Source organism: Aspergillus japonicus, assembly GCF_003184785.1.
Source record: "Aspergillus japonicus CBS 114.51 unplaced genomic scaffold BO86scaffold_72, whole genome shotgun sequence".
In the NCBI taxonomy this organism is placed as follows: domain Eukaryota; kingdom Fungi; phylum Ascomycota; class Eurotiomycetes; order Eurotiales; family Aspergillaceae; genus Aspergillus; species Aspergillus japonicus.
The window spans coordinates 26,838-38,104 of NW_020291709.1; the positions used below are offsets into that span (position 1 = coordinate 26,838).

Genomic DNA, 11,267 nt, shown 5'->3' on the forward strand with positions numbered 1-11,267 from the left:
TGACCCATATGCCAGTCTCCTGTCTCTGCGTGATTTCCACGGACATGGTCCTGGGCTGACGTATGTCAACTATCTTAATCATACATGAGCACGCGACAAGTCCCATGGTTTCACAGGAGAGTTTGAGATGCGTCCTGGAGGCCAAGAAACCGACCGCTTCGTTAGGCCTATTGAGTCTTCCCGTAAGTGGCTTCCTGGTAGATAGCGACTGACGGTCCAGCAGCTGTTGGCGATCTGGCAGAGCTCGTGGATGCTCTAAGTCAGAGTTCTGCTCTAAGTTGTGGCCGAGCATCCCCCCTCCCTTGGACCGGTCCAGGCTGTAGTTTATCTCCGTCGGAATCCATGGGGTTATTCCGATATTTGATTAGTGTCGGTCACCCAAGACCACGCCATGATTGGCATTTGGCTACTACTCAGAGTCGTCCCCACATATCCCGGTTTCTGTCGTCGCAAAACCCTTGCTTCGCCTCCGGCTAGCGAGTCCGCCAACCTAAGCTCAGGCGGACGCCGCGGAGACGGACTTCGCTAATGGAGTGTTAGTTGCCGGTGGCACAGAAACCACCCCGAGCACGACTCGATGGCAATACGAAGATTGAGCTGGATTTGCGTGGGGTCTGATGGGTTGCTTTGTGGGTGAAGCAGGACTGAAACTCTGGTCGGTTGCACTTGGCATGGAGCAGTTGGGCTCGTGAAAGCGCCTTGCTGGCAGTCAGGCACTTCCAATCATCCCAAACGCATGAGATCATCAACCGCTCTTTGAGCATGCTGTTGAAGCGAGGGAGAAGAAAATCACCTGACTGGATCTTGTTTCCAAGATACTTCAAGCGGCAAATGGACGGTGCAATGGGAGGGAGGCAAAGAGGTCAGCGGCTGAGAGATGAGGAGGTAGGAGATAATAGGGAAAAAAAGAAAAGAAAAAAAAAATTCAAGAACGCTAATATTCAATAATTTATGATTTACAATACAAGTCCAGTGCAAGTGCCAATGAATCGGTGTAGCCATGGATTTAATTGAATTAACCGCCGCGAGAGGGATTGTTTGCCTCCACCAGAAGGGTTGTGATAGGAGGGCGGCAGGGTAGGCAGGGTGGCTGTGTAAAGCTGCAGAATGAATGACTGACTGAGACTCATCCCTCCATCATTCAGTTCTCTATCATCTCACTCAACAATACTACCTACTACCTACTCAATTCCCCTCCCCTCATTCACTCCCCCTCCCATCCCCTCCCCCTTCCTATGGATCACTCTGCTGCTGCGCCCCTCTTCCCGTTGTTTAGACTTCCCTTGGCCCGTTCCAGCGCTTTCATCCGTCAGAGTCCCAAAGGCATTGGCGGAGACTATTGCCTTCAGCAATGCCCGGGGGGTGGTTGTGGACCAAGTAACGCAGTGCTGAACCACCTTTCTTTGATTACGTCCCATTCGCAGCACAGCCTTTCTACCGATTTCCTCTTCTTATACCCGGGCGTTGGCCCCCATTTCTACTACCACAACAAAGGAAACCCGACCCTACAACCAGTTTTAGGCAATCAGCCCGCAGAAACACCTTGATCTCTCCGAATTTACCCATTCCCCTGGTTTCTGTCTATGCATGCCTCACCACCTGCCCTGTCAAATCAGAGTCTGCGTCGATCCCTTTAATGCAGCCTTCAGACGAACATCGTCAGGCGGAGTTTCTAAACCCATCCGGGGTTTCAGATACAGAGGTACGTTGCCAACGGCGGCAAGCAGTTTGCCGCTGTCCCCCCCTCACCGTCATCATTGTCGGAGTATATGTTGATAGCGATGGTAGCAGCAGCAGCAGCAGCAGCAGCAGCAACGCCCACATTCCTCGGGCTCAGGACACCTGAGTCCATCAACGCCATCCGAGATGGCAGCTCTTTCCCCCGACAGACTCATGGTGCACAGCAACCCCTCCAGGACGTCCCATTCCCTGGACGGCGAGACGCTGCGGCCCCGCGCGGACTCGACCATCTCCAGCGCCGACACGGCCGTGCGATCCCGAGCCAACTCGGAGCTGACCGCCGTGCCGACCAAGACAGCCACAGCCTACGATGACGTCCCGCTGGCCGAGGCGCTCAACCCCGATCCGCGGACGGAGGGCGACTTTCTCGTCGAAGACAACAAGTTCGCCTTCTCGCCGGGCCAGCTCAACAAGATGCAGAACCCCAAGTCGCTGGCCGCGTTCCAGGCCCTGGGCGGTCTCGCAGGGCTGGAGCGCGGCCTGCGCACGGATCTGGCCTCGGGGTTGTCCGTGGATGAGGCCCAGCTGGATGGGTCGGTGAGTTTCGAAGATGCCACCGCTGCTGCTTCGGGGTATGGCTCGGTGAAGTTTGAGCACCACCAGCAAGAGAAAGAGCGGCAATCTGCCCACCACACGACATCCGGCTCGGAGGCACAGTTCCAGGACCGCATTCGCGTCTTCAGCCAGAATCGACTGCCCGCGCGCAAGTCGACGGGCTTTCTGACCTTGTTCTGGCGTGCCTACAACGACAAGATCATCATCCTGTTGACCATCGCCGCCGTCGTCTCGTTGTCGCTCGGGATCTACGAGACAACCAGCGAGGGGAGCGGCGTGGACTGGATCGAAGGCGTGGCGATCTGTGTGGCGATCTTGATCGTCACGATTGTGACGGCCGCAAATGACTGGCAGAAGGAGAGGCAGTTTGCCAAACTCAACAAAAGAGTAAGTGTCAGCCCTCTTTTTTTTTGTGGATTCCACATTGACTGACGGCGACAGAACAACGACCGAGAAGTCAAGGCCGTCCGCTCGGGTAAGGTCTCCATGGTCTCCATCTTTGACATCACGGTGGGAGACGTCCTGCACCTCGAGCCGGGCGACTCCATCCCTGCGGATGGGGTGCTGATCTCCGGGCACGGGGTGAAATGTGACGAGTCTTCTGCGACCGGCGAATCGGACCAGATGAAGAAGACCGACGGGTATGAAGTCGGCCGACACCTCGCGGCCGGTACGGCGACGAAGAAACTCGATCCTTTCCTGATCTCGGGCAGCAAGGTGCTCGAGGGAGTGGGCACTTATCTGGTGACCAGTGTCGGGCCCTACTCGACGTATGGCCGGATACTGCTGTCCTTGCAAGACTCGGACGATCAGACTCCGCTGCAGGTCAAGTTGGGCAAGCTTGCTAACTGGATCGGTTGGCTGGGCTCAGGGTAAGAGCGAAGATCCTTTTCTTTGAATCTCGTTAGCTAACGGTTGTCAGCGCCGCGATCATTCTATTCTTTGCCCTGTTCTTCCGCTTCGTCGCAGACCTCCCGCACAACAGCGGCTCACCCGCCGTCAAGGGCAAAGAGTTTGTTGATATTCTTATCGTGGCTGTGACGGTCATTGTCGTTGCTATTCCTGGTAGGTGCTTTCATCTAAAATTCGGAAACTCGTACTGATTCGGCATCGCAGAGGGTCTTCCACTTGCGGTGACTCTGGCTCTCGCCTTCGCTACCACCCGCATGGTCAAGGAGAACAACCTGGTCCGCGTTCTCCGGGCCTGTGAGACCATGGGCAACGCGACTGTCATCTGCTCGGACAAGACAGGAACACTCACGCAGAACAAGATGACAGTCGTCGCAGGGACGCTCGCCACGAGGAGTTTCAGCCAGAATGTGGACGACAGCGCTCCAGGCTCTACGGCCGCCGAGCTCTTCAAGCAGAGCTCGGGCAGGCTGCGTGATCTGGTCACCAAAAGCGTTGCGCTCAACTCCACCGCCTTTGAGGAAGAGAAGGACGGACAGAAGCAGTTCATCGGCAGCAAGACCGAAGTGGCATTGCTACAACTGGCTAAAGACCATCTTGGTATGGACGTGACGCTCGAGCGTGCTTCGGCGGAGATTGTTCAGCTCTTCCCCTTCGATTCGGCGCGCAAGTGCATGGCTGTGGTCTATCGCGAGCCCAGTGTCGGTTATCGCCTTCTTGTCAAAGGCGCCGCCGAAATCATGGCGGGTGCGTGCGCGACCCACATTACTGAGAAGGATTCCAGCAAAGACGGGCTCGGCATCGACTCGTTGCACGAGTACGACAAGCAGGAGATGCTGGCACTGATTGAATCGTATGCCAGCCAGTCGCTACGGACTATTGGAATGGCATATCGCGATTTCCCGAGCTGGCCTCCCCACGGCGTCAGACGCATGGAAGACGAGCCCGAGGCCGCAGTGTTCGACGATGTCTTCCAGGACATGACCTGGATCGGGGTGGTTGGCATTCAGGACCCCCTTCGGCCTGAGGTTCCAGCTGCCATTCGCAAATGTCATGCGGCCGGCGTGCAGGTCAAGATGGTCACCGGCGACAATCTTGTCACGGCCAGCGCCATCGCTTCCTCGTGTGGCATCAAGACCGAAGAGGGCATCGTCATGGAAGGCCCCAAGTTCCGGCAACTGTCCGACGATGAGATGGATCGAGTGATCCCTCGCCTTCAGGTGCTGGCACGCTCGTCGCCCGAGGATAAACGGATCCTGGTGGCCCGGCTCAAGAAACTCGGCGAAACCGTCGCTGTGACCGGCGATGGCACCAACGACGGACCGGCGCTGCGGACCGCTGACGTTGGCTTTTCCATGGGCATTGCAGGCACGGAGGTGGCCAAAGAGGCTAGTTCCATCGTTCTGCTCGACGACAACTTCAAGTCGATTGTCACGGCGATTGCATGGGGTCGTGCCGTCAACGATGCGGTGGCCAAGTTTCTCCAGTTCCAGATCACCGTCAACATCACTGCCGTCATTCTGACTTTTGTGTCCTCGCTGTCCAGCAGCGACAACCAAAGTGTGCTGAATGCGGTGCAGCTCCTCTGGGTGAACCTGATCATGGACACGTTCGCAGCACTCGCGTTGGCGACCGATGCGCCGACGGAGAAGATCCTCGACCGCAAGCCGGTCCCGAAGAGTGCGTCTCTGTTCACCGTGATCATGTGGAAGATGATCCTGGGCCAGGCGCTCTATCAGCTCGCCATCACCTTCATGCTGTACTTCGGCGGGAAGCACATCATCGGCTCCCAGCTGGGCAGCAAGGACCCTCAGCTGGTTCTGGACACGATCGTGTTCAACACGTTCGTCTGGATGCAGATCTTCAACGAGTTCAACAACCGCCGACTCGACAACAAGCTCAACATCTTCGAGGGCATGTTCCGCAACTACTGGTTCCTCGGCATCAACTGCATCATGGTCGGCGGGCAGATCATGATCGTCTTTGTGGGCGGCGAGGCCTTCGGTGTCACCCGGCTGAACGGGGTGCAATGGGCGATCTGCATCGCCTGCGCCCTGGGCTGTCTGCCGTGGGCGGTGGTGCTGCGCCTGACCCCGGACCGACCCTGCGAGATCGCGCTGAACTTCGCGGTGCGCTGCATCACCTTTGTCACGAAGCCCATCACTCGGGCGATGGGGTGGCTCGCCGCGAGAGTCAGATCCGCCGTGCGGTCCCTAACCCGGACTACGAAGCGGGCATTCTCCCGGCGCCGGGACGCGGATCCTGCTGCTGGTGCCGAGGCCGAGGCCTTGCCGGACGAAGAGGCGGCCACCACGTCGTTGCAGGATCTCAAACGAGAGTCAACTCCTGAGGCGCCTGCAGCCACAATCCCGGTGCCTCCGATCACCATCACGACCTCTTGATGAATTGTATGAATCATGTACAGCCACCTGACTGTGCTTCTTCTACTCCTCCTACCTTGCTATGTTTGATTATGGGGTGGCGTGCAAATTGTGTACTTGTACTTTGGGCGGGAGGCTTTCTTGAGCGTTTGAGCGTTGCCACTACAACTACGATATCTACTGTACTATAGAGAATTATGATATGATACCTAGACCCAGGTTCAGCAATGGAACGGAAAATTGGATTGAGGGTGTGTGTATACGTACGTGTACTGGACCTAGTATACTTCTCCAACTAAAATGCTGCCTCAGGCGGTCAGGCCGGCGGGTTTGTCTCCGCACCGCCACTTTTTATGTCCGCCCGCCTGCCCGCCTGCCCGCCTGCCCGCCTGCCCGCCTGCCTCGCCCGCTTCCGTTCCCCTTCTCTCCCTCCTGCTACTCTCCGAATCCCGCGCATCTCCAGCTCACTCTCCCTGTTTTGTTATCGCCTTTGGTTTGTGCATAGTTGTTTTTTTTTTCTTTCGCAGATTTTCGTTGCCAACCAGAGCTTGCCTCCTGTCAATCAACCACCCCACCCCAATTTGAGGTTCGTGCCATCCCCGACCAAACCACGGTGTCCAACTCCTTTCCCCGCGGAACCACCTGACGGTGGTAATGACGATGCCTGCCTGCCTGCCTGTCCCCAACCTATCTCCCACCATCAACATCCGTCACCTACTAACCAAGCCTCCAGACAATTCCACAATCCCAGCTCAAACCTTCGCATCTTGACTCCTCAATCCAATTCAAACAACCAACCCCTCACCTCCACTACCACTACCACCACCACCACCACCCATCTCCCACTCCCACTCCCACCCCAAAAAACAGAAAATGGCCCAACTCAACTACCGCACAATCAACATCGACGTCCTCGACCCGGACGCCTCGATCAACTTCCCCATGGACACGCTGCTGCCCGCCACCCTGCCGGCCGCGACGACCTCGAGCGCCGCCGCCGCCGTGGCCGGCGAGGTGCGCCAGCTGCTGCGCGGCGGCGACCCGGCCGCGGCGCTGCGCCACGTGCTGGCCACGGCGCCCCTGGGCGGCGACGAGCGCGCCAAGGAGGTCCACCTGGCCGCCGTCACCGAGGTGCTGCAGGGCATCCGGCAGGCCGAGGTGAGCCGCGTGCTGGAGGAGGTGTGCGCCGGCGCCGACGGCGGGGCGGAGCGCGCGGATTGTTTGATGAAGTATCTGTTCGTCTCCCTGCCTTAATCAACTGGGAGGGGTTTGGGATATTTAGAGACATTGGCTAACCGTTTCCCCAGCTATAAAGGCATGGCCTCCCCCGTCGCCGGCGGCGCCCAGTCCCCCCGCAAATCGGTCTCGCCGCAGAGTACGGGCTTCTCGCAGATCCAGGGCCGCAACCTCGGCGAGGGCGGCGGCGGGCAGCAGATGAGTGTGCTGCTGAGCTGGCATGAGAAGTTGGTGGAGTTGGTGGGGACGGGGTCGATTGTGCGGGTGATGACGGATCGGAGGACGGTTTAGCTTGTTGCTGTTCGTGTGTTGATTTGTGGTACGAATGGGAGATAGATGATTTTACCTCGTATCCCATCTCATGGTCAACTGCCCAGGTTACCGTATATATTGTGCGCCATCTTTTTTCTTTTTTTGCTCGGGACTATATCATACACTTTTTGTTTTCCAGCGGCATCAGCATCACTTCTGCCCAAACTCCCCACCCCCCAGAAGATCCTTCAAATTCAACTGCCCACTCCCCCTCTCCAACGGCTGCGCCTGCCCTTCCCCTTCCTTCCAGCCAATCATGTAGATCAACCGAAACGTCGCCGGCACGCCCCTGGCCCCGTCCTCCATATGCAACGCCCGATAAATCGCCTCATTCGCCAACAGCACCTCGCGCGACAACGGGCCCATCTCGCGGTGCAGAATCGCATTCCCCTCCCCCATCGCCTGCAGATCCGCCATCAAGCTGAACGTGTCCGGAAACTCGACCACGATATCCTCCACATCGACCGTCAACATCTTGAACCCGGCCTTGTTCAACAGCCCGCCCACATCCCGCACGTCCGCGAGGGGGGACACATGCGGGGTGACGCCGCCGCGCCGCTCCAGATCGGCCAGCTGCAGCGCCGTGCGCAGCTCGAACAGCGTGTCGCCGCCGAACATGGCCGCGAGGAACGGCGCGTCGGGCTTCAGGATCTTGTTCACTTGTGCCAGGAGGGAGGGCAGGTCGTTGATCCAGTGCAGGCTCAGCGAGGACAGCACCGCGTCGAAGCTGTTCTCCGCGTACGGCAGCGTTTCCAGGTCCGGCACGACTTGCCGCGTGATCGGGAGGGCGGTGTTGAAGGGGAGGGCGAGGTCGCGGTTCAGCAGGGCCGCGCTCGTGTCGATGCAGGTCAGGTGCGAGATGCGGCTGGCCAGGGGCTCCGCCGTGCCGGTGGGTGAGGACTCGTCCGGTAGGGGTGTCGTGAGCGCGCGCGCGATGTTGCAGCTGTTCGCGCCGAGGTCGAGGACTTGCGGGAAGGTGCGTTTGATGTCCTGGGTTTTTTGGGTCTTGTTAGGCCGGTGGGGGGTGGGGTTGGGTTTGGGTTTGGGGGGGTTGAAGCTTGGAGCTCTGCGGCGCCGGGGGGGTTGGGCTGGGCTTGTAGTTCTGTGGCAGGGAGCCTCACCAGCAATCGCTCACATAATCGCATGGCAACCTCATCCTTAATGTAATCGGTCTTGCGGCTCTCGTCGACGTTCTGCGCCGCCCGGTCCTTCTGCAGGTGCTTCACCCGCCGGTTGAAGATCTCCAGCACCGGGTTGCCGGGCGTCTGCATGGCGTAGTTGCGCCGGTGAGAGCGGCATGATGGTGTTGCTGTTGCGGGTGTGGTGGTGGTGGTGGTGGTGGGGAGGCGCGATCGCACCACGGGTCGTAGGAATTGGCGTAGAGACATGATGGCCCAGCTCTCTTGCGAGGAATTGGGAGATGGCTGGAGTTAGTGTAAGTGTTCGAGGAAAGGAAAGGCGGGCAAAAAGTCACGGCGGAGGCGGAACGTGACGTCGGGGCGGAAGATCGGGCCCTCCTCCGCATTTTGCTGGACCTTTCCTTTTCCTCTCTTCTCTCTGTTGTTGTGGCGCGTTTCCCCTCGTTTTCTTTGGTTCTATTTTACTCCTTCGTGTGCTCGCTGCATCTTAGCCACAGCATGAGCAGGTTATGAATAGCTGCGTCTGATTGAGTCTTGTGTTCGACTCGGTTGCAATATTTCCCCGTCAAGGTATGCCTCCCCTGATGGTCGCATGCGAGATCCCCCTCACCGTGCCTCTGTGGCTGACCGGACACAGCATGCAAGCATTACTATAGATTCCCCCCAATTCCCTCAACTCCCACCATGTCGCGTCCTTTCCCTTACGCATACATCTCCTGTCCCTGTGCCAACACCCCCGTCCCCGATCCGTCCAAGAAACGCCGCTCGCGAGAATCCCCCCAGAAGGCCAGCAGCCATCACCCCGACCAGCCCAAACCCCCGCCGCGCTTCGACGACAGCGAGGACGAACAGACCTTCGATCCGCGCGCCCCTCGGTCCAACTTCTCCCTCTATCCCCCCGAACACCTCCTCTACTGCGAGGACTGCCACCAGATCAAATGTCCGCGATGCATCACCGAGGAGATCGTGTGCTGGTACTGTCCGAACTGCCTGTTCGAGACTCCGAGCAGTATGGTGAAGAGTGAGGGGAACCGGTATGTCTGCCAACTCCCTCTTCAAATCCCGAAACTGACGACTGCTGCAGGTGTGCCCGCAATTGCTTCAATTGCCCGGCCTGCACCGCACCGCTGGCGGTCAATACCCTCGAGAACGTCGTCCGGGGCGGCACCAGTCAACAAGGGCCCTGGGTGTTGTCGTGCGGATACTGCATGTGGTCGACGCTCGACATCGGCATCAAGTTCGACAAACCGACCAACATCCGCACCCAGCTGGCCAAGCTGACGGCGACCGACACGAACCCCTCCCGCTCGCGGCAGATGTCGCGCACATTTGCTGACCTCAAGTCGCCCCTGTCCACCTTCTCCTCCATCGACGAGCAATTCCCCCCCGCGCCCGGCGAAGCACGCCCCGACGATTCGCCCGACCAGTCGAACGCCCCGCTCAGCCCCGACGCCCGCTTCCACGCACTCAAAGGCTTCTACAAGAACCAGATTGCGGCCACCTCGTCCTCGTCCAGCGATCCGCTCGGCGTGGACTTCGGGGCCGGCTTCTCCTCCCCCGGGGCCCTGAACCGCATCATGTCCCTGTACACCTCCTCGTCCCGCCTCAGCAGCCTTTACGGCGGCGCCAGCAAGAAGCCCAAGACAAAACCGCCGGTCATGCGCGAGGCGCTGACCGCGAGCGAGGGGTTCAAGACGCCGGCGCCCGACGCGGAAGCCGGACTCATCCAGCGCATGGCGGCGGACGAGTGCGGCTGGGACGGACTCGCCTCGCTCGAGCAGCGCGTCTTCCAGTCGCCGGACGCGCGGTTCGTGGAGGAGCTGCTGCCGCTGGCGACGCTGCTGCGCACCAAGCGCGCCAAGCGCTGCAAGTCGTGCAAGCACATCCTCGTCAAGCCCGAGCAGAAGCCGCAGTCCACCCGGTTCCGCATCCGCCTGATCGCGCTCAGCTACATCCCGTTGCCGACCCTGCGGCCGCTGATGCCGGCGGGCCAGATCCCGCTGCCCGGGGCGGGTGTGACCAGTAGTAGCAGTAGCGGCAGCCATCCTGCCGGCCTGAACATGAACCTCGACGCCCTCCCGCCCCTGCGACCCACCCAGCTGCTCCTCACCCTCAAGAATCACATGTTCGACCCCGTCCGCATCACCCTGGCCACCCCGTCCGTGACCCCGGGCCGCGTGGCCTCCAAGGTCACCATTCTCTGTCCGCAGTTCGACATCGGCGCCAACAGCGACGTGTGGGACGAGGCGCTGCAGGGCAATACCACTGCCGCTTCAACTGCTGGTGGTGGCAGTACTGCCACCAGCAGCAGCAACGCGCCCGCCGACCAACGCTCCTCCCGCTCCGGTGCCGCACCCGCCACCGTCACCGCAGCCGCACCCGGGGGCCTTTTCGAGAAGGTCGCCGAGGCCGGCAAAGTGTGGGACAAGGGCCGCAACTGGACGACCGTGGTGCTGGAGGTGGTACCGGGGACGTTGCCGTCCGGCAGTAGCGGTGTGACCCTGCCACCCTATTCCAGGAATCCGGACGCGCGCACAACACAGCGCAAAACTCCCGGGCCAGACAGCGACAGCGACAGCGACAGCGACACCGGCGGTTTCGGCGGGAAGGTACCAGATTGGACCGGCCGGGCGGCGGAGCAACAACAACAACAGCAGCAGCAGCAGCAGCCGCTCCAACCAGACGAGGATGTCCTGGAGATCCCGGTGTTCGTGCGCATGGAGTGGGACTCGGAGAACCAGATCGATCGGCCCGGCGTCAGCGCCGCGGGCGAGATGGTCAAGCGGGAGTTGGCGTATTGGATGGTGCTCGGGGTGGGGAGGATTGATCCGAGTGTTTTGGGGTGATTCTCAGGTTTTTCTGCGATGATGTGGTAGAGTAGGTAGTAGTTCGGTGTCGACGGGTCGGTATACTGACTATACAGTATTACTGCTGAACCATCCGAACTTTGCACCTGCGACTAAGTCCGGTAGAATACGAACCCGACTTCCCTCCC

The 11,267-nt window shown here is 59.6% G+C and overlaps 5 protein-coding genes across 5 annotated transcripts; 4 read left to right on the forward strand and 1 right to left on the reverse strand.

Moving 5' to 3' along the window:
• Positions 1–1,160: 1,160 nt before the first annotated feature.
• BO86DRAFT_392528 (uncharacterized protein) lies at positions 1,161–1,808 on the forward strand. The gene is made up of 2 exons (XM_025672828.1): positions 1,161–1,702; positions 1,789–1,808. The coding sequence occupies exon 1, from the start codon at positions 1,236–1,238 to the stop codon at positions 1,545–1,547; it is 312 nt and encodes a 103-aa protein (XP_025523394.1). The 5' UTR covers positions 1,161–1,235; the 3' UTR covers positions 1,548–1,702; positions 1,789–1,808.
• On the forward strand, positions 1,784–5,841 carry pmcB (putative calcium-translocating P-type ATPase(PMCA-type)). Its single transcript, XM_025677332.1, has 4 exons — positions 1,784–2,682; positions 2,737–3,167; positions 3,218–3,360; positions 3,412–5,841. The coding sequence occupies exons 1-4, from the start codon at positions 1,867–1,869 to the stop codon at positions 5,604–5,606; spliced, it is 3,585 nt and encodes a 1,194-aa protein (XP_025523395.1). The 5' UTR covers positions 1,784–1,866; the 3' UTR covers positions 5,607–5,841.
• A 617-nt stretch (positions 5,842–6,458) lies between these two features.
• BO86DRAFT_347082 (actin-related protein 2/3 complex subunit 5 family protein) lies at positions 6,459–7,270 on the forward strand (the record flags this gene model as incomplete). Its single annotated transcript, XM_025669269.1, has 2 exons — positions 6,459–6,820; positions 6,893–7,270. The coding sequence occupies 2 exons, from the start codon at positions 6,459–6,461 to the stop codon at positions 7,110–7,112; spliced, it is 582 nt and encodes a 193-aa protein (XP_025523396.1). The 3' UTR covers positions 7,113–7,270.
• A 13-nt stretch (positions 7,271–7,283) lies between these two features.
• On the reverse strand, positions 7,284–8,570 carry BO86DRAFT_370489 (uncharacterized protein; the record flags this gene model as incomplete). Its single annotated transcript, XM_025670280.1, has 2 exons — positions 8,255–8,570; positions 7,284–8,123 (listed from the first exon to the last, which is right to left on the reverse strand). Exons 1-2 carry the CDS (start codon positions 8,519–8,521, stop codon positions 7,284–7,286), a joined length of 1,107 nt encoding a protein of 368 aa, XP_025523397.1. The 5' UTR covers positions 8,522–8,570.
• A 142-nt stretch (positions 8,571–8,712) lies between these two features.
• BO86DRAFT_370493 (putative dynactin Arp1 p62 subunit RO2) lies at positions 8,713–11,267 on the forward strand. Its single transcript, XM_025670281.1, has 3 exons — positions 8,713–8,842; positions 8,910–9,306; positions 9,357–11,267. Exons 2-3 carry the CDS (start codon positions 8,957–8,959, stop codon positions 11,116–11,118), a joined length of 2,112 nt encoding a protein of 703 aa, XP_025523398.1. The 5' UTR covers positions 8,713–8,842; positions 8,910–8,956; the 3' UTR covers positions 11,119–11,267.

Coding starts and splice junctions, on each gene's coding strand:
- BO86DRAFT_392528 (XM_025672828.1), top strand. CDS start 1,236: ATGGATCACTCTGCTGCTGCGCCCCTCTTCCCGTTGTTTAGACTTCCC.
- pmcB (XM_025677332.1), top strand. CDS start 1,867: ATGGCAGCTCTTTCCCCCGACAGACTCATGGTGCACAGCAACCCCTCC. Junction 2,683..2,736: donor TTGCCAAACTCAACAAAAGA/GTAAGTGTCAGC, acceptor TGACGGCGACAG/AACAACGACCGAGAAGTCAA. Junction 3,361..3,411: donor CATTGTCGTTGCTATTCCTG/GTAGGTGCTTTC, acceptor TCGGCATCGCAG/AGGGTCTTCCACTTGCGGTG.
- BO86DRAFT_370493 (XM_025670281.1), top strand. CDS start 8,957: ATGTCGCGTCCTTTCCCTTACGCATACATCTCCTGTCCCTGTGCCAAC. Junction 9,307..9,356: donor GTGAAGAGTGAGGGGAACCG/GTATGTCTGCCA, acceptor CGACTGCTGCAG/GTGTGCCCGCAATTGCTTCA.